Source organism: Argentina silus (assembly GCF_951799395.1).
Source record: "Argentina silus genome assembly, chromosome: 19".
Lineage (NCBI taxonomy): Eukaryota > Metazoa > Chordata > Actinopteri > Argentiniformes > Argentinidae > Argentina > Argentina silus.
The window spans coordinates 13,859,892-13,881,139 of record NC_139673.1 but is presented as its reverse complement, the minus strand read 5'-3'; the positions used below and the strand labels follow the sequence as shown (position 1 = coordinate 13,881,139).

The 21,248-nt window shown below is 47.7% G+C and overlaps 1 protein-coding gene across 1 annotated transcript; it reads right to left on the bottom strand.

Moving 5' to 3' along the window:
* Positions 1-44: 44 nt before the first annotated feature.
* On the bottom strand, positions 45-21,033 carry sema6d (semaphorin 6D). The gene is made up of 20 exons (XM_083691048.1): positions 20,957-21,033; positions 14,178-14,344; positions 13,097-13,208; positions 12,518-12,578; positions 12,246-12,308; positions 12,002-12,103; positions 11,760-11,850; positions 11,508-11,627; positions 11,042-11,130; positions 9,866-10,083; positions 9,554-9,685; positions 8,740-8,895; positions 8,389-8,562; positions 7,922-8,062; positions 7,414-7,491; positions 7,227-7,285; positions 6,545-6,601; positions 5,696-5,899; positions 4,324-4,565; positions 45-4,178 (listed from the first exon to the last, which is right to left on the bottom strand). The coding sequence occupies exons 2-20, from the start codon at positions 14,290-14,292 to the stop codon at positions 2,985-2,987; spliced, it is 3,408 nt and encodes a 1,135-aa protein (XP_083547174.1). The 5' UTR covers positions 14,293-14,344; positions 20,957-21,033; the 3' UTR covers positions 45-2,984.
* Positions 21,034-21,248: the final 215 nt, after the last annotated feature.

The window sequence follows — 21,248 nt, the reverse complement described above, 5'->3', positions numbered from 1 at the left end:
AATAAGAAAAGACAGGACATCTCTCAAAGCCAGAGTTTCTGTGCAGTAATATTTTATTTCAACTATACATGCCGTGTTAAAAAAAAATCAACAAAAAATATCCTGAAACAAAGACTGTAATTATTATTTACACATTCACAGTAACAACTTTACAACATATCTACACGCTCAAATACTCTGGAGAACATACAGCTGGGGATTCACCGCCATGTTGCACAGTATTCAAAAACAAACAAGTTGACGAAAATCTGCTTCATCTGCACACAGAGCGTTTGACTAAAATATAAAGGCTTCAATTGAGATTGCAACAGAAAGACCCCGTTCATATTGCAATGTACAAGGCAGCTGAGCACAGCCGGTGTGTGTGTGTGTGTGTATGTGCGTTAATGTGTGTGTGTGTGTGTGTGTGTGATTGTGTGTGTATAGCTCTCTCTGAGCCCAAACACTGGTTTATAGCGGAGGATGAGTGGCAGCCAACTCTTGACGTACAATCATCACTTGTAAACAATATGTGGCTTTGGGCTCATAACAGGCAAACGGCACATCAAGGGTTGAATATCGTACCCACATTTTGAACTTTACCTCATTTTCAAAGAAAAATCGTACCCCAAATCATTCCTCCTGTCCACTAGACAACAAGCCGCGTGTCCAAATTAGACATTTGTAGATATGACTGCCTATCCCAATGAACACATATCGGACTCTTTAGTAGTACTGGAGACTGTATTGATCTGAGTGCTCAAATAAGACTGTTTAATTGTAATGTGAAGCCAGTCTACGGCCCGTTGTCACAGAAATACATTCACTGCATGGCACCTCTGTGTGGCAAGTCAGCACCCTTCTTCAGCACAAGCATATTATGGGATTCATATCCGAGCAGTAGTTTAAACTTCCATGCTTTCCTATAGTTGGCATCCAGTTATGGAATGTTATGATTTGGGTAATTTTTTTTTCCAGATCAGATTTGCTTATACTGTACTGTAATAATGACAACGACTACATATTCAGGACCAATTGTTGACATTTCCAATATAATAGTGATCATTCATTGAATAAGGCACACGATGCACAGATTCAGGTTTCACTTGCCAAAAAATATTCAAACTCATCCTATTTATAATATGTACAGAATCTTTGTCATTACCAGCATGACTCATTAGGACACATTGGTAGATGTTGTTTATGATTGTACACTGGGAAACTGCAGAGGGAACTGGCCTACGAGGAGCACAGAGATCAGCTCTTGCTCTCTCAGACGAACACACGTAGTTAGGAGCACTGCTGCCACAGCAGCCCAGAGAGACTAAGGCTAGAGACAGACACACAGGTTGGTAGCTGACTGGAGTGTTGTTGAGACACACACACACTCAACGCCATGCAGTCATGGACTGGGGCTGGAGACAGGCGTGTCCTTTCAACCTTGACATACTGAAATCCATTTGTGTTGCATAAAAATTGTAATATTGGACCATTTCTGAATAAAAAGAAACAATAAAAACCAAAGCAAAACCAGCTTGTTTCAAACATTTCAAAGTAGTATCATGAGGGGGGAATTTAACATGATTTCAAAACACTATTGCTACATTTCAACTTTTCGACTTTAGAAGTGAGGTGATATTGAAGTGACAGAGAGAGGGGAGGTCTTTCTATGCGTCTAGTGCATCCGTCTGGTGTAGAACTGAATCTGAGGGTCTTTGGGCCTCTGCACTATAACACACCCCACACAGACACACACACACACACACACACACACACACACACACACATACACGCGCACACACACACACACACACACACACACACACACACACACACACAGACACGTCAGGGGACAACCCGAGCTGTATGAAATAGATGCATCAGAGGCCAAAACACACACAACAAACAGCTTAATTTAAAAACCAATAGCAGCAAATGCGTTTAGTAAATATATCCCAGTGAGTTACAAAAAGTCTGTAGCCTAGCAGGTAGCCAGGCCATCTACCCCACAAACAGAGCCACTGTCCCTCTGCTTACTGCAGGGCCACACTCAGGTTAATACACAGGGACACACAGTTTAGATTAGGTTTAGACACGGTTTAGAATAGGACTAACATGATCTGAAACCTTATGACAAAATGAGTGACAGTGAAGCAGGTCTAAGTAAGTGCATCCCATTGTAAGGTCACAGCTCTCTGGATAGGTGTGTATGGGTAGATGTATGTGCGTGTGTGCATGTGTGTGCTGACTACACACTGGATTGCCCTCCAGACGCCCACCCACACCCACACCCATACACACACACACACGCAGATACAAACACAGACACGCTCTAAACACTGCATCCCTTTTACCTATCTGCCAGGCTTGGTTTGATCACACTTATGTAAAGCGACATGTACACCACCCCTTTAGTGTTCCCTCTCCTTTCCTCTCCAACAGCGTGACAGGAGCTCTCCTCTCTGTACAGTTCACATTAGTGGGGAGACAGTGCTCAGTGGCAGTGACAAATGAGACCCATTCTTCAAGTATTCCTCTGTGTTCCTCCTCGGATCTCTGACACACACATACAGGGGCGGGCGTGTTATGCCGAGACCTCGTACTGCACACACACAGGGACAGGCAACACAGGGAGGGGTGGGGGGGGGGGGGGGGGAGAGAACGGGCCCTTCAAAGCCCTGGACCCCCAGAGAGAGAGAGAGAGAGAGAGAGCCACAGCTCTTACCCCTATGTCCTGGGGCTGGGGCGAGTGGAGGTCTGGGACAGGCCTGTGGAACATGAGATGGAGATAGAGAAACATGGAGCCAAGAGCCCCTCATAAGCATCTTCTTTGGCCACTTGTGTGATTTTTCCCTTTTTAAGTGTGAACGAATGTGCGTATCATTCAGTGGGGGAACGCCCCCCAACACACACAAACACACTCCCTAGGCTCCCTAGCCATCAGGCCACCTCACTCAGAGTCTAGTCCTGCTAGAGCACACTCAGAAGAAGTGTTCATGCTCCTTTTAGTAGCTGTACTTGTTGACCACCCTCACCTGACATGGAGTCTGTTGGACAAAACCGTTGGGTTTGGGGGGGACGTCGGGCTTTAGCGACGGGGTCCGTTTGAGCCCCGTGCGGGGCAGCGACCCGTGCCCGCTGTAACTGCTCTGCCGGGACATGGACGGGGGGTGAGGCGAGTGTGGCGAGTTCATCCCCACCCCCATCGCCCCACCGTGGGAGTCCAGTCTGGAGGGGGGCGTGGGGGGAAGATAGCCCCCTCTGTTCATACTCTGTTGACGCGACACCGACACCCCCATGCTCACCCCACTGGGAGAGGAGAGGGAGTGCCTCTGGGAGGAGCTCCTGTGGAGGTGGTACCCCCCTCTTTGCCTCTCCAGGGTGCCCCCCATGCCTATGCTGCCCGTGGGGGTGGTGGGGGTAGAGGTCATGGGTACGTCCACCCTCTTGGTGGGGCTGTGCCTGGGCAGGGAGGAGGAGGGAGAGTACAGGGAGGCCTCTCGGCTGGGCACCTTGGGCGGTACCTCCGTTAGAGCGTCCATGGGCTCCAACATGAGGTGTTGCCTGGGCCGGGGCCCTGAGCCGCCCTCAGACAGGATGGCCTTGGGGTTAGCGCTTAGGCTACCGTTAGCGCCGGCGTCATTCAGGTGCTTCAGCAGGTCGTTGAGGGTGTTCCTGGCGTCCACCGTCCTCTTCTGCTCCTTCCTGCTTCCTTTAGAATGCGAAGGCGCGCTCTGGTGGTTCTGATGTTCCGTGTTTTGCTGTTTCCTGTCGGCAGTGCGCTGAGGCGTGTCATCCGCATAGCCGTGGTGACCTCCGCGGCTCTCGTGCGTGGCGTTGGGCAGGACTACAGCACTAGGGATGTGGGTGTGGCCTAAAGCAGGGTGGGCGGAGTGAGGGTGGGCGTTAGGTGGAGGGGAAGAGGGGAGGAACTGGGGACTCTTGGGGGTGGAGTTGGACTCCTTACGGGATCTGTTGTGTTTCCCGTGCGCCCTCTCCCACTGGTTCTTGATGGGCTGCAGGCCTTTCTGATGCAGCACGGGGGTGGACTCGGGCGTGGGCAGGGCGGCGAGCTCCGGAGGCTGACACCCGTCCCGGAGGATCATGGTCTTGGTGTCTCCGGTGGGTGAGTTTGGGTCCTTGCCATTGCTCAGCAGGTTGGTGTAGAGCTTGGGAGAGTCCATACTGTGCTGGTACTCCTGAAGAAATGAGAAGATCAAGCTTTACTACACCAGTCAATACATCAGACATAGTACATGAAGACATCGTCATCACTTAACCTTGTTTCACATTATCAGTACAATAACAAAACAGCTGAATAAAAAGAATAGTTGGTCTAGGTACCTTCACAGGGCTGTCGAAGAGACCGTTGAGCTTGGCAAAGCTTCCAGTAGAATCCGAGCATGATGGGGCAGACTCTGCGTCTTTGTGGACGTGCCGGGGCTTGCGGAGGAAGGAGTCTCGGTAGCAGAAGACCACCAGTCCCGCCAGTAGGGCCCCCAGGAGGAAGGCAGCGAACACGCAGGTGATGAGGATGTTCATGTGGACCAACTGGTTGGCCTCGCCCGCCTGGATCTCCCACACGCCTAGAAACAGACAGGGGATTGGTCAACCTCTTGACAGAGCCAATCACAGCGCTCTATACCGCATCCCCTCTCCAGGTGTGTATGTGTACACTCAGCAATGCATGGCTCTCTGCCTTTGCCCCCCAAAAGGTAGTCTGACAGGTATTAGCATTAGCCGAATCCAAAAACATCTAACGAACAAACATTCTAGGATGACTCTTCTAGAAAAGTCATTACAATAACTTCTAGCACCAGAGTAACAGAGATCTAGAAACATGGAGAAATTTGGCAGAGATTGTTAGGGACCCACGTCCAGTCCAGTCAGGTAAACCAATCTAGAAGAAGCAGTGCTATGTTAATTTAGGGAGGAAGAATTTGAGTGTTGTTGTTGTTTCGTTTCCATTTCAGACATATTTGTTTTCCAGGAGTGGCATGCACTTGATCAGATAGAAGGGGGGTATTAGTCGTGCAGTCGAAACTCTGAAAAATATCGAACCGATCTCCCAATCGCAGATATAGTGTTGAACCAAAAACCATTGACTATTCAACGTGCTTGGAGGAAAGAGAGTGAAGTTTGTTCTTCAAGATCGTGAGGGGGCGTTTCTGAGCTTAAGTTTGTTAGTACCCACAGACATTAGGAGAGTTAGTCATCCACAGAGCAGTAGCTAGAGAGAGCTCCTGGAGCGTTGGCAGGCCTTTAATGGTTTACCGTACTAATGGTTAAAGTATCTACTGGCAGAGAGAGGGACGAGGGCCAAAGAAAAGATGCTGAGAAGGAATATTGACCAAGGGGTTAATGATTAGAAGATTTGAAAAAAAAGGTTTGAAAAGGAGGAAATGAAACATTTTAGCCATGTAAAAAGAATTATTTAAATAAATACATATAGACTGTAAATATGAAAATATAAATGCATGAAATCATAAAGTAAGATGAAATATAAATCATATGAATTAACAACAAATAAGAGAAAGAAAAAGAAATGTTGCCATATCAGCTGATGGAAATCCTGAATAGCTGTGTGTGTGTGTGTGTGTGTGTGTGTGTGTGTGTGTGTGTGTGTGTGTGTGTTCAGGTCTATGTGTGTGTGAGCTAACTAGCAGCTATCAGTCAGGCTTCCATGCAGCGTGCTGGCTCTCCCTATGGGCCTTACCCTCTGGGCCCCCTGGGAGTGACTCTAAAGAATGGGAGGTGGCTGGGTCATCCTGCAGCACAAACCCTGAGCCGTAGAGCTCTGGAGTAGGGCCAGACCCGGGTCCGGACCCCACAGGCCCGGGGTTCTGAGTGGGAATGAGTACTGGGGGCTCTATGGGCCCACTGGACTGGCCAGTGACTGACGGTGATGACAACTCCATGTCTGTGGTGACAAACAAATTGTTAACAAACGGTACAGACATGTGGGCAAAGCATACTGTTATAACAACCCGGTTAGTAAGCATGGGCAATGGGTACTTTGGGTTAGTCTTAGATTTTATGGTTATGTTTTTTGAGGAAAAAAACAATTTCACTGGATCACAGGCCATTTTTTCACCATTAACCGTAAATGTATCATTCTTCTACTGTTTTTTGGAAGAATTTAACATTTAGAATTGACTGATACAGCTATAGATGCATTTTGTTCAGACAGTATACAGTTTTGAAAGGGGAAAAGGGTGAGAGTTGTCTTTAGGTCGACAGAGGACTTTATACATAGCAGTGATGATGTCAGAGGAGGGAGGGGCCAGGTGGGCATGCAGGAAATAAACAGGAAGTAAACAGGAGATTTTAAGTGAAGAGGAGGAAGTAAGTCTGTGCAGCAGTAAAATGGAGAACGCTGACAATGTTGCCCGGTGGTGTCGTTTGTTATGACGGTGACGATGATGATGATGAAAGACAAGGTGATGAAGAAGAAAGGTTTGTTAAGAAAGAAAGATGAAAGGCCGGTGAAGTGGCAGGCGGAGGGAGGGGTTTGGAAATGCTGAACTCAAGGAAAGAAACCATTGGAGTAAAAGATCAAACTAACCAGAGGTTGGGTCGCCAAATGATTTGTAATCTGGCGCTGATGTAGTAGCCAAAAACGCTAAAAGAATTAAAGGAACAAGAAATCAGTATAAAAGGAATCCAAAATCAAAATCAAGTCCCAAAATAAAAAAAGCCTTGCAATCTAAGAGTGCAGCTAGCTTTGTAATTCTACGATAAAAATGTCTTTAACAGACCATTCCCCTTCAGTCTTGTACACTGGAGGTACATAGTTCTGTAGTTCTACTCAGTGCTCTAGTCGTAGAAATAGAAGAGATAGACCAGTTCTATCTATCTATCAGTTCTATATCTATATGGTTCTAGTCCTGTGGTCCAGCCTGGGTCACGTTCAGTAGGTGCCTTCACAGTTCTCAATGGTTGTCTACCATGTTGTTCCTACTGGACATGACCCTGGTATGTCTCCTGTGCCAGCAATACCTAATAGAGTATGTCCATGTTGATACCCTACAGGTAGCATTAGTAACAGGTAGGCATGTATGTAGATGTGTGTGTTAATACCAGACAAAGAGGCATGTATGTAGATGTGTGTGTTAATACTGAAGAATAGAGGCATGTAGGGACAGGTTACTGGTGTGGTTACTGGTGTACAGTGTGCAGGCTAATGGAGTGTGTGTGTGTGTGTGTGTGTGTGTGTGATGGATGTGACATGGAGGTGAGGCTCTTACCAAGACAGTCCCCCAGATGAGCGGTGTTACCAAGCTCAACATCCTGCTCGTATCCAGACCTGAAAAAAACGAGAGAGAGGGGGATGAGAGGGATGAGAGGGATGAGAGGAGTGAACAAAAGCTCCATCGAATCTTCATCATTTCCCTCCTTTGCTCTAGACTGCCTATAGACCTCTGTAGTACTCACAGAACACCAGGCAGGATGCGGTTGCAGGCTCCATTGGGCAACCAACCACAGTAGGGGTCCCGCGATGCTACACAGGACCTGGGGGGGGGATTGGGGGGGCAACAGGTTAGATACAACTACCACACCATCTCATAACACAGGGTTAAATGATACTGTGGGGGAATAAGCTGCATAATCATTGTTCAACCTTTGCCTGACTGAACATTAACCACGGGGCAGCAGGTGAGAGTATTATTGTGCAGCAACCGTTTATGACTCACAGCGGGGTAAACAAAGCAGAAAACAACACAATAAACCTATAAATCGCTGACAAGGCATGGCTTTAAGTAACCTTGGGTGTGTGACAGTGATTGTGATTGTGTGTGTGTGTGTGTGTGTGTGTGTGTGTGTGTGTGTGTGTGTGTGTGTGTGTGTGTGTACACGCAGGTGTGATGGTGAGTGTGTGTATGTGTGTGTGACTGTAACTGTGCGTATGTGTGAGGGTGTGCGCTCATGTGCGCTGACTCACTTCTGGCATGAGGAGTGGCGTTCGCAGCGGCTGAGAGGCATGCGGATCACACAGCTGGAGAAGGCCACGTACACACTGTGGGTCTCTCTGTCCACGTGGAGAGAGAGGACACGCCTCTCATCTTCACCATTAGTCAGGCACCTGAGAGAGAGAGAGAGAGAGAGAGAGAGAGAGAGACGGATAAATCAGATAAGTAATCCAATCCAGTCTTTATCAGATGGGCCTGTACTGTAGATTGTTATCAGTAGCTAGAAGTCGTCATGCAAAGCCACAGTTCAACACCACTGCCACTTCTGACGGTCCCCTCGACAGACAGACAGACAGACAGACAGACAGACAGACAGGCAGGCAGACAGACAGACAGACAGGCATATGTAAAGGTTAGGGACACCTCAACAAAAAGAGGGGAGAGAAACAGACAGAGAGACAAAGAGAAACAAAAGAGAGTGGGAGAGAGAGCTACATACTTGGCCTTGTTGAAGACATCTATCTCCTCCAATAGGACACTGTCGTTGAGGGAAAGAGGGGAGGTCTTAGCCAGGACCTTCAGTACGACCCCGGCCTCAGAGCCGATGAAGACCACCGTGTAATTCCCGTGGGGGCCTGCAGCGTTGTCCACAGCCAGGGCTGTCAGTCTGTACCTGCACACACACACACACACACACACACACACACACACACACACACACACACACACGTCGTCATTAGTCAGTCTCAGGAGGGCTACAGCCATTCAAAAGTGGTAAGCAGGTTTCCTGCGTGAATAGGGTCCTTAGAGGTTTTGAGAGAGGCCCTTGTGTGTGTGTGTCTGCCCTTACCTGACACGTGTCTTGGTGAACCAGGGCTCGTCTCCTATGGAGGGCACAGCTGCGTCCATGAGGGGGTGGGACTTGATGAACTGCAGGGTCTCGTCAGGAAACTCGATGGAGGTCTTGATGGACTCAGCTGGTCCGTGACCCGCACAGCAGCCAGGCCTGAGACGGGGGGGGGGGGGGGGGGGGCGGGGGACACACAGGGGTCAAAGGTCACACATGAGCCTCCCCACAATGGCCCCTTAGAGACTCATAAAGGTTATTGAATTGAGTCGATCAGAGGCGGGGTGAAGAGGGTGAGGGAGAAGAGCAGGTGCTTATTAGGGTCACAATAGCCCTAAATGGAAACATGAAATATAAATATCCTGATTATCTGATGTCTGATTATCTTCTATTAATTATTTAGCGTGGCAACGAGCAGCTTTGTGGACTGTGTGTTGGGGACGCGAGGCGCACCTACCTGTGTACGTGCTGATTGTACGCCTGCAACGTGGCTAATTATCCATGATTAATTATTAACATTTAACAATCACCAGCTGGTGACTGTGTGTGTGTGTGTGTGTGTGTCACGGATCAGACCTATTGTAAAAGATTAACCTGGATAAGTGGACAATTTAAGTAGGCAGATATTTAAAAAGGTGCTATCTGCTCCTTTCATCTCCAGTCAAAGGTGCTACCATTGCACTTGTTTCTAAACAGAAGGGTGGATCTTGGGAATTGTAACTTTTTTTTTTTAGCATCTTGATTCGCCAATGGTGGGAAAACTAAAATGACAGACTGCACCTTCTTTTAAAAATAGAGGAAAGGTGAAGAGGCGTACCTGGGCTTGGGCAGTCTCTCCTCTGGGAAGGCGGTCCACACAGAGTCAGGGGTCTTCTGCTCCTTGAAACGCCCCCGGAAAACCTTCTCAATGTCCGGCATGGAGAAGGCGCACACGGCAGAGCCCGGGATACTGCACAGAGAATCACAACTATCAAATCTGATTCCTATCTTTTTTTCCCAGTTTTCCCTTTTTAATTTTCCCCGTCTTTTGCTGTAAAGTGTGCTACGACCGTCGTAGGTAACGCACAAAAGCATTGGGGTTGATGGATCGCTTGGTTGGTTGATTTGATTGACAGCTCTCCAGCCGTACCTGTTCATCTGGGTGGTGAACACGCCCACCACAGAGGGGACTCCGTTGATGTCGATGATGTCAGTGATGGACTGCAGGACGTCAAAGTAGAAGAAGGACTCTCCGGGGACTGAGCAGTTCAGCCTGGCCTTCATGAAGGACGTCCAGTGTTTCTCCAACACACGCTGAGACCCACCCACGTCATTCTTGCAGATACGTGCCACGCGAGAATAGACCGCCTACAGGCAGAGAGGGGGAGGAGAGAGAGAGGGGGAGGAGAGGGAGAGGGGAGAGAGAGAGGGGGAGGGAGGGGGAAGCGAGGGAAGAGAAGAGAGGTAAAAAGAGTGAGGCTCCAGAATCATCACTAAAAACACTTCTACCCCCTGAATAATACATCCCCTCCTCCATCCTGTGGCCTTGCAGTGCGTCACACACAGACACACACACACACACACACACACACAAACTTCCTTTAAGATCCTGCACCAGAGAGTACCTGTGCGTTTGAAGCACTCTGATTGAACATGCATTACAGATGTTAGCTTACACACACCTTCTGAACCCCTCTGGACTCACATCGCACCAAGAGAGCAGGCCTGAGGCTGGGGATTAATACAGAACCGTGTGTCTGTGTGTATGTGTGTGTCTGTGTGTATGTGTGTATGTATGTGTGTTAGTGTGTGTGTGTGTGTGTGAGACTCTAATTCTAAATGTGCTAGGGCTTAGGGGTCTAAATGAAGCGTGTGAAGCAGCCAGCTGAAACAGTTTGAATAATTCACCAGTGCAAACCTCCATCACAGTCCAGGTGTCATCCCCGGCATTAGTACGGCTGAAATATTTATCAAGCGGCGGTTGAAGAGAAACGCTTGCAGCCTGACCGGCCATTCTCTCTATGACGCATGGGTAAATCTGGACCCAGCGGTGCGCCAAGTAGCATACTAATACCTCCAGCCAACCATCCATTACCACTAAGAGGAGAGTGTGTTTGTGTGTGTGTGCCTGTAGCACAGAACAGGAAAGACAAAATCCCCTCAAGAGGGTAATGGGTTTACATACACAGTAGACTGTATCAACCCTCCGATTTAGAAAAACCATGAGTTCCATATTCTGCTGTGTTCCGTTCTAATATTACACCTGTTGTCTGCGTAGTATTTCTAGGACAGTGTATGTGTTCTCAGGTAAGCAGCCGAAACTAACCTTGCCCAGGTTGTTGTGTTCCGCTGCGATCTCTCTGAAGAAGAAGTACACGTAATTCCCATAATCCACTGCATGCAGGAAGTGGGGCTCTGAGAGAGAGAGAGAGAGAGAGAGAGAGAGGGTATTTTTGCACCGTCACCACTCCGTTCTGCTTCTTGAATATTTCAGTGAGCTCGACAGGGCTGTATATGGCTGGGACTGACCTAGATTGTCTGACAGAATGCAGGACATATTTTTCATACTGTTAGGGCCAGGGACAGCCTTGTGTCACTGACACTCCAAAACCACAAACACTAGCTCCAACAAAGACACACACACAAGAGTGACAATGACATATAGGCTCTACCAGACAGGTTTGTGTTTTTGTGTGTGTGTGTGTGTGTATCAGGTGTGTGTGTGTGGGTGTCTTTCTTCCTTTCTTTCTGTAGCAGAAGCCTTGGGGCTCCAGGTAGAAGGCTGTGTTTACCTTTCAGCCACTTGGAGTCATATTTGATGGTCCTCAGGGCTGAGCCGTCTCCCATACTACGGTAAATGACCGCGTCGCTGGCCAGGAAGTCTGCCACCGTGGCCGAGTACAGCTTCCCATCTAAAAGACACAGGTAAGACTGTTATGTCACACTCAACCACAGAAGACACCTGCAGACATGCTCTGTTTGTGTGTGTGTGTGTGTGTGTGTGTGTGTGTGTGTGTGTGTGTTTCTGTAGGGATTTCCCATACCAGCAAAGAGGGCGACATTGGTCTGTTTGGCATCGAATGGGCATCGTGCCAGTCCGCTGATCTCCTCGCCGTCAAACTCCAGGTTATCCAGCTGAACGGAACAAAGACACATGCGTTAATAAAGACACACACACACACACATAACGCATAAACAAAGACACACAGGTGAAAGGATAAACTACCACTCCGGGGAGACACACACACACACACACACACACACACACACACACACACACACTCACCCTGTAGTATCTGCACATGGGGTTGAAGCCGTTGGTACCGCAGATGAACACCAGGTCATCATTTCTGGGAACCAGCACTTTAATGAAGTTATGACACTCATCCTTGGAGGGAGAGAACAGAACAGGATTACAAGGCTGCCTGCTTCTATCATTTTTAAATGATCAGTCCGTGGCTGTATGACTGCAGGAGAACATTAGGGAGAGAGAGGAGGGCTTATTGAGTGTTATTGCTGTGTTTTCTTACTCTGTGTTTTCCTTTCATGGCACAGGTCTCTCTGTCTGCCTGGCCCGATCTCCATGTTAGTTTCTGCAATGCACAAAGGGACACAAAAACACATTTAGAAAGACAGACACACACACACACACATGAATGCACGCACGCACGCACGCACAAACACATCACTTATTTCCACTCTCTCATTTACGGCCTGTTACGGTGCAGGAGTGATTGATGTGTTTTCTATGGAGGCCTTGTGTGTTTACGGTGTGTGGTGAACCTCCTGGCCAGACTCTCACCCTGTATGGGATGATCTCATTCCTGTAGGACTCCCTTAGACTCACTAGGTACACCTGGTCTCTGTGGAGGGGAGAGGAGAAACAATACACACACAGACACACACACACACACACACACAGACACACACACACACACACACACAGGTCAGTTGCATTACATACGAACAGGCCAGCTCAATTACACACAACAGTAATAGTGGGATATGGTTACTGGGTTTGTTAAATTACATCATTACTTTTATTACAGGTCAAGGGCAGTATTGTACCATTAGCTCCAACAGCATTATCTTAATACCAGTGGTTCCCATAACCTACAGCAGTATCAGTTATACTGGGCGGTTAAATCACCCACAACATAAATAGGAAACATCAAAAAATGCAGTGGAAGCCTTCACAGTGCATCTGAGCTGTGTGCTATACGTCAGTCCTCAGATCAATATTGGGCCATATACATTAGGCTGCGGCCTAGACTCCGTGGATCCAATATCGCTAAGAGCTTTTTTCCCCCTACAGCACTGTCTACCTGTGATGAATAGTGTGTGTGTGTGTGTGTGTGTGTGTGTGTGTGTACGTGTGTACCTGCCAGCGATGAACAGTGTGTCCTGTATCTTGGTCATCAGTTGAAAGTCGAGGCGATGCTGTGACTCGTTCCCAGAGGGCCTGCCTCTGAACACGGGGTACTGCCGCGAGTCTGCACCAAGGAACAACACACACACACACACACACACACAGAAACACAGAAACACACACACACTCTGTAACTAAGAGTCTCCTGCCGCAATACTCTCACACACACACACACACACACACTGGGAGTCTCCAGCCACAAGACACACACACATACAGTAACTGGGAGTCTCCAGCCACAAGGCGCACACACACACACACACTCTGGCTCTCTCAGCATTGCACACACTCGATCAATCGTATTGATTAAGCATAAATATACTGTGTGTAACAGCTTTATAGAAATCCTTCAGTAATGTGATGAATACTGTGGATACAACAGTGTGTATGTGTATATGTGTGTGTGTCTGTGCGCGTTTGTGTGTGTGTGTGCGTGTGCGTGGGCGCGTGAGAGCTACGGTTGGCTGGGTCAGCACTTCTTTCTGTGTTCTCACAGTACATCACAGAGGGAGGAAAATGGAACCTCCTTAATGCTCCAACTGTCCATAGACCAGATTGATGTCATCGCCAGGGTTACATCAGGCTATGAAATGTCCCCATGTGATTTATTTACTACCATAGTACAAGGGGAGGAGTTTGTTCCTCTTTGGAACCCCTTTGGAATGTTAAAAATAAAGAACAGATGACGTGAGACCTAAAGGAAACATGGCCCTTAAAAAATAGTCCGATTTTCATCAACACTCTTTTCAACCAGCCTAGTTCGGAGTGTGCAGTGTGTAGGGCCTTGTTCGGAGTGTGCCGTGTGTAGGGCCTAGTTCGGAGTGTGCAGTGTGTCGGGCCTTGTTCGGAGTGTGCAGTGTGTAGGGCCTTGTTCGGAGTGTGCAGTGTGTAGGGCCTTGTTCGGAGTGTGCCGTGTGTAGGGCCTAGTTCGGAGTGTGCAGTGTGTCGGGCCTTGTTCGGAGTGTGCAGTGTGTCGGGCCTTGTTCCGAGTGTGCAGTGTTGTAGGCTAGTTAGGAGTGTGTAGGCTACTCACAGTGTACGTCAACAGTGTCGAGGGGTGTGTTGTCTTCGGGGAAGCTGATGGCGTGGAGGGTGTGTGTTGCTGTCAGCAGCAGCACACTGAGCAGAAGCACAGCTCTCCGGCCCATGGCTGCTCAGGGGCTCACGACACTTCCTGGTTCACACTGATGGAGATGTTACCTGGGAACACACACACATACATACGCATGGTTAGGAATGGCGAGCGTACACGTACACAAACACACACTCACATGCGCACGCGCGGTCAGGATTGGTTGGCACCCACACGCACGGTCGGAAATGTTTAGCACGGAGCTCTCCGTGGCAGGACTTGGCACCGTCCTTCACCTATTGCAGCATCTGCTCAACTTAGGAAGGTCAGCCAACTGACCAATGGGGTGTTTCCATGTGGGGTATGCAGAGGAAGTCCACACTGTGTGACACACGGGCATGCTGTCTTTGGACATCTATGCCATGATAGGTTCATTTTGGGCCAGTCACAATAGTTTGTCTCTAATGTCGTTGGTCAGCACAACTTAGTTCAGAGTCACAATGCTCTCTGTCAGTTCTGACCTCACACACACACATCTGAAAGACCCACTGCATCTTCACAAGGGTGTGTTATATGTGATGCAGAATAATCTGAGCATCATATGGATTGGATCATGTCCAGTTCTTTGTTGGTTGAAAAAGCAGTCATACTGTGTGTGTGTGTGTGTGTGTGTGTGTGTGCGCCTGTGTTTTGGGGTGTGGGGGGGGAGTGGCAGTGGTTTAGAGAAAGGCTGTGTTTATGCATATTAATGAACAGTGTACAGTCAAATATTTATAGCACAAACAAATTATTCATGTGGACGGAGCCTCAGCGGATATAAACAATTTACCGGGAGACGACACAGGCAGGGGGATGGATTAGCCAGAAGCACCCTGGGACGCAGACACACACGCGTGCACACACACACACAGTCCCACAGAACTGGAACCACAAATAAGAAGCTGCCAGTAAGAACCCAGTAACCCCATCATATCACACACCACACACACACACACACACACACACACACACACACACACACACACACACACACACACACACACACACACACACACACACACACCAGTATTGACACGTCTTCAAGAGGCCCCTGAGCACACCTGCTCCTGTGCTGGCTGTAAGCCATGCCTGCCAACCCATAAGTGCTCTGACTGATCCACACACACAGGAGGCATGCCTGATCAAGCCCCATCAGGCTTCACATGTTGGCCTATGGAAGAGATGGTATACTAGACTACTAACTTCTATGTTGATCTGAGGGAATTCATATTGGAATATGTGCATATTAATCTGTGTCAGTGTTAATCTGTTTAGGTTATTTTACCCGACTGACAGAAAGTCTTGATTCCCTGCTTTAAAAGTGTGGCCAGGACTGCATGTTATTTCACTGTGACAGAGATAAGCGATGGTGATGAGTGCTTGATGTAGAGCACGCTTGATGCCATGTACGGTGTGTAATGACAGCTCTTCAGCGCTCAGCGGGATACCCAGGCCTTTCAGAGAACCACGCCAAACAAGCCATTATCGCTGCGGGTAACGCACAACCCCGGCAAGACAGAGCCACGCTTTTCCCTCAATTAGTCCATTTATTAGAGAAATTGGGGGTTTGATGTTTCAGACAAAATGAGCAACGCTACAGAACGTAAAGGTCACTCCGCGCCTGTGTGTCAACAGACATGGATGAGGCAGTGAGTATAGACTCCCATTAAGATAGAAAATGAATCACCAGACGCAAACACTTTGCAGATCCATAGAGAATGATTCTCAGATCTCTACTGAATTGCAACTGTCAGCAACTCCGTCGAACCAGATCAGTAGGAGAATAGGCAGACTGAGGAACGTCTGCTTTGCAGTGACTGAAAGAGAATGAGGCTCCTTCAGAGTATCACAAAACAACCCAGCCCATAATTATTATAAGTCCCGTAATCTTTGTAAATATGTGTGGGATAAACCCCCTTTGAAATGAATCATCTCGTTTCCATGGGAAATCCAGTGAAAACAGATGCCAAGCACGCCATAATACAAACAATAGATAATTACAATCAGTAGGTAAATAAAAACAGAACATGACATCTTATGATGCAGCCTCCGGGGTTGCTTCAAGCTCCAACAAGGTTTTCTTTTTTTTTTATTCACTGGAAAATAATTTCTTTTCTTTTTTTTTGTTTTCTAGTGAAAAACCCTTATTCTATAGACAAAGCGCATACAGCACTGCCATGATTCCCTGTATAGTCATAGCCTCGGGGGGGGGGGGGGGGGAGCGAGAGGCTTTCCTGAGAAACTTTAATGCAAAACAGAAACAGAAGACATCTAGAGGTCAGCGATCTAAAATTGCTTCTCAATCTCGAGTGAGCTCAGCATGTTTTCTATTGACTATTCCTTTCTACACTCTCCTGTTCCTGCCCTCTAGTGTGTTAGTGTGTGTGTGTGTGTGTGTGTGTGTGTGTGTGTGTGTGTGTATGGGCCCCGACAAGCCCTGAGACGCAGAGCTAGTCACGCAACATGGTACTGTTCAGCCTTCCCCGTCTCTCTCCCTCTGTTATTACAGGCTTTTCAATCTCCTACAATCACGCAATTTCTCTGCTGATGTTGTTGTCTCAGAGTCATGGTGTTTAAACAGAGGGGGGTGGGGGAGGGGGGGTGGGGTGGAGAGGGGTGGTGGTGGGGGGGGGGGGGGTGGAGGAGAGGGGTGGGTTGTTGGATTCCTATTTCTTTTTCTGGCAGGTCACTGTACCAAGTCCCCTAATTACAATGTTTTCAACCATATTGGTTAGAAGACATCTCTCTCTCTCTCTCTCTCTTTGTACATGTGGATAAACTTCCTCTCTCCTTTCCTTTGTCACATGACCAAGTCTTCCTTCCTGCAGTAGGGCTACCGGTCCAGAGCCAGACCCCCCCCCCCACTCCACGTACCCCCTGCAGGGGTAACTGGAGGAATTGAGCCAATAAAAAAGGTGGTAAACAATAAGACTTGCGTGTCATTTGGTAACCCCCTCTGTGAATGGTGATGGGTGAATATAACCCAGTGGAACAATGGCTACAGCTCCTGAGGGCATCTCTGTTTGGTATCCAGCACCACGCCGAGCTATGAACACACTGCACAGGAAATCAGATAACAGCAGAGTTCAGTTTCAGGCCTCTCGCTCGCTCACTCGCCTCGGAGTTGTACCGAGTTACACGGGTTGGTTCTCCCTGTAGCACTCCCAGAGGGGTGTGTGTGTGTGTGTGTGCCTGCGTGAGTGCGTGTGCCTGTGTGAGTGTGTGTGTGCGATATGTAACTTTGTTGTCCAAATTGGAGCTTTGAAAAAACTAATCAGAACTGAAGACACAGGAGGGGGCGATTGGATCAAACGTCAGCGCAGCGCAGGCGAGCAGGCAGGCAGAGAAATGATTACTGCTGCTGCTGCTGCTTCTCCCCACTTCAATAATAACAACACCTAATCGCTGAGTATTTACCCAAGGATTACTTCTGAAGAGGTTTGACTTGTTGCTTCAGAGGGATGGGGGCTGTGCTGCCCAACACTATCCCTCCCTCCCTTTTTCCCTTTCTCTCTCCCTCGTTCTTTCTCTACCTTCGTGAGAGGAGGAGTGAAACAGGAGAAAGGCTGTTCTCAGCAGTAGTTCTGCTATAGTGGAACACAAAGGCCCCGAGCTGCAGGTGTGACTGGGGAACAAAGGGGCTTTGGGCACGGCCGCACAATGAAGCTCCACCCCCCCCCCCACCCCCCCCCAGCAGTGGCCCTCTTCTGAGGGGGCTTTAGGGTTAGCTGCACTGGGGCTTACTGCAGCCTCTTCTGGGGGGAGCAGAGCAAAGTTAACTAACTAACTAACTACTGGCCAGTTGTTTGTTCATCCCCCGGTGCTTAAGGTTAGGATTGAGGGTGGAGTAATCTGATATGAAACCTGTAGTTGGGGGGTGACTTCTACCCCCAGGCTTTTAGGGGTTAACGCTGGCCGTTCTGAGGGTTAACACTGGTTGTTCCGGGGTTACAGCTGGGCTGTTGAAGGGGTTAACGCTGGCCGTTCTGGTCTGACTGTGTGGTCAATGAGGTGGAGGGAAACACAGAGACCAGCTGTGGGGTAAACAGCCCTGTGATGGTTCTGACGGCTCAGTGGGTTGGAGCACGGTGCTGGCCGACACCACAGTAGTGGGTTTGACTCCAACATAGGGGCAGCTATACTGCATGTGTTAAATGTGTGTTACTTTGAATAAACGTCTGCTTCATTATTACAGTGCTCATGTGATTATATGAACAGATTGATGAGGGTGGGTCTGGAAGACCGTTGTGGGTCCGGCAAACTGTCCTAGACAAGCTGATATGGTCTGTGTTCCGTAGCACTGAGCTGGACAGGCTCTCTGTGGGGATATCCCGTTCTGCTGTCGATGAACACTTATACTTTGATATCAAGCACCCATACATTAGTCTGGATGCTGCTCTAAGACTGGCCAATTAGGTGCGGCAATTAAAGGCATAGATGATTATAGATTAATTATACAATTTATAAACCAATTTGGCCACTGAGATGTTTTTTCTTATCCACATGTTGATTACATTTAAATCAAATCCATTATTCCATCTATTTCTATTCTATCATGACCCGACTTGCAATGTCCTCTGTTTCCTCACTTGGTACCAGTTACCAATTGTGTTGAAATCTTTACTCTTGCCAATGTGGAATACAGACCAAAAATATGCCTAACAACTAAATGAAGTTCATTGTAATCCATATGATACTAATGACATTACTGACAAATTTTTGCGCGTTTTCTAATCTGAACAAAACAAGATGCATTTATCTAAATTAAACAAATGAACCATGCCCCTCCCAAACCGTGTGAATATCGACTATCCTTCCGACACAAATGCCACGGCTGTCATTCCATTAGCGAACTCTGTTTGCGCCCCATTCACCCATTCAGTCTCCCAGGCTATTCGGATGTTCAGGGTTCGAGTTTTGCGAGACAATTTCGCTCCTACGGTAAAAGGCTAAATGCGTGGGGTACAGAGTGCTTTTGTAAAGCACATGATCCACACCGCAGCAGCCCGGGCTCAAACGCCGTATTGTCCCGCATGCGGGTAAAAGCATTCAGGTTTGATCCGTGGTAAATCCTTTCGTCCACATGAGATGCGAAAAACAACAAAGACGCGAGGGACAGCAGCAGAGTGGCAAACCTAGAATGAGGACTGCTAAATTGATTTTTTTTTCCTGCGAATGGATGGGGTGCAGGGATGGGCTGCTGCGATCACACAAACGGATCTCGCCACGATTTAGGCTACTTTGCTTTCCAAATTAGGCTACAAACAGGCGGAATTGAATGGAATACAATAGGTCTAGGGAAAGTAAACGCCAGAAGTCGTGTATGATATAGGTTAAACTGGAGATACATGTTAAAGAGTGAATCCATGTGAAAAATCCATCTACTGACAATATAAATACGCACATAGGCCCATGTATAAGGTCACTTATCAGGCAATTCGCCATAATGAAACGGGCAACATGATACCTGCCGGATTTACAACGTGCGCAATTGGTGACTTCATGTAACCTACCACATTGGTGGTGTTAAAATTAATCCCAAAGAAGCAAACAATTCCTGGGTTCGTTTTGTAATTTTTACCATGACATTTTAAGGAGCCTAAATTCCAACTAGACTGTAAATAAGTGTGACCATGTGAACAGAAGCCTACACGCTCCATGGCATTAAAGTAACACGAGCAATGCTTTCCTGCGCTTTACTGTAAATCCGTCAACGCCGAGGATACACTTGCAACTTCGATCTTATTTTATCTGAGACTGGCCAATGTTGTATCATAAACAAGTCGGCTAAACAGTTCTGCTGTAAATATCAACTGGCTCATCTGCTCCGTTGAATGCAGCTCAATCCCAAAACTACTATTTTATTCCACAACAACAAAAAGGCTCTGATAGCCTATCTGAGATTGGTGTCAGAATGTTTAGCCGACTGACTATATTCCCTATATTGAGGCTACTGTAAGAATTGAAACAAAAAGATTATTCCAGATATCGATATGCGAATAATTTCACATTAACTCCCGATTATTTTTTTTAGTATTTTTTGGCACTTTCCCAACTATTCAATTGGCAAAACACAACCTACCTTGAGGCTCCGAAATTACTCATGAACGCTTATGGTAGATCTCCTTAATATCCAAATGAAGGCAATATTCCCTATATTGTTAATCCAGTTGGGGGAAATTATAAACGAATAGCAATCCTCATCCTTCGGGCCATTATGTCTCCACAATTTTTATCCAGTAGCGGATCACATAAATTAATTCCGATACCCGGAGAGGTGCATTCTCCCGCTGACTCCTCTCTCCGTCCTTGGGCCCGACTCGTTGGTGACTGATCTTCAAAGCTCAACAGCGATCAAATATCGTATGGCAGCCCCCTCCCTCCCGTACCATCCCCCCTTACTATTAACTTTGCAAAATCAGAGGTAACAACCTAAACAATAGCAGTGCGCGCTCGCAAAACATAACTCACATATATGATAGACAGGATAGGATTTTGTATAAACTACACTGTGCGAATGAAGCCCGTGCGTAAAAATAGCCAGTCGAGATCTATGTGTCCTGCATCCAACACTTGTGCAGGGTAACCCTACTACTAGTACTGTGTGTGCAACAAATACAAAATCTTTTCCCTTCAGTTTACGCTGCTCACTCGCGACCCGTTGCAGAATAAAAAGTAACCGCTTGCACTCAGTAACTCACCTCATCTGAATAGCTATTTTGTATCCTTTTGAGTTGCTATAATCCAAAGATTGTGGACGTAGTTGTGGACCAACTTCTCTCCGTTAGGTCTCTCTGGGCTGGGAGAAAAACAAACTAATGCACGGCAAATGGTGTAATTCGATCCATACTGAGTCAATCCATCAAGAGAGCACTCCTCTTCCTACCAATGAGCCGCGCTCTCGCTCCAGTCCCTCCCCCAATCCCTCTCTACTCCTCGCCCCCCACCCCCCCCCCCCCTAGCTGTGGGTTTTGGCTACTCTCCATGCCCGGC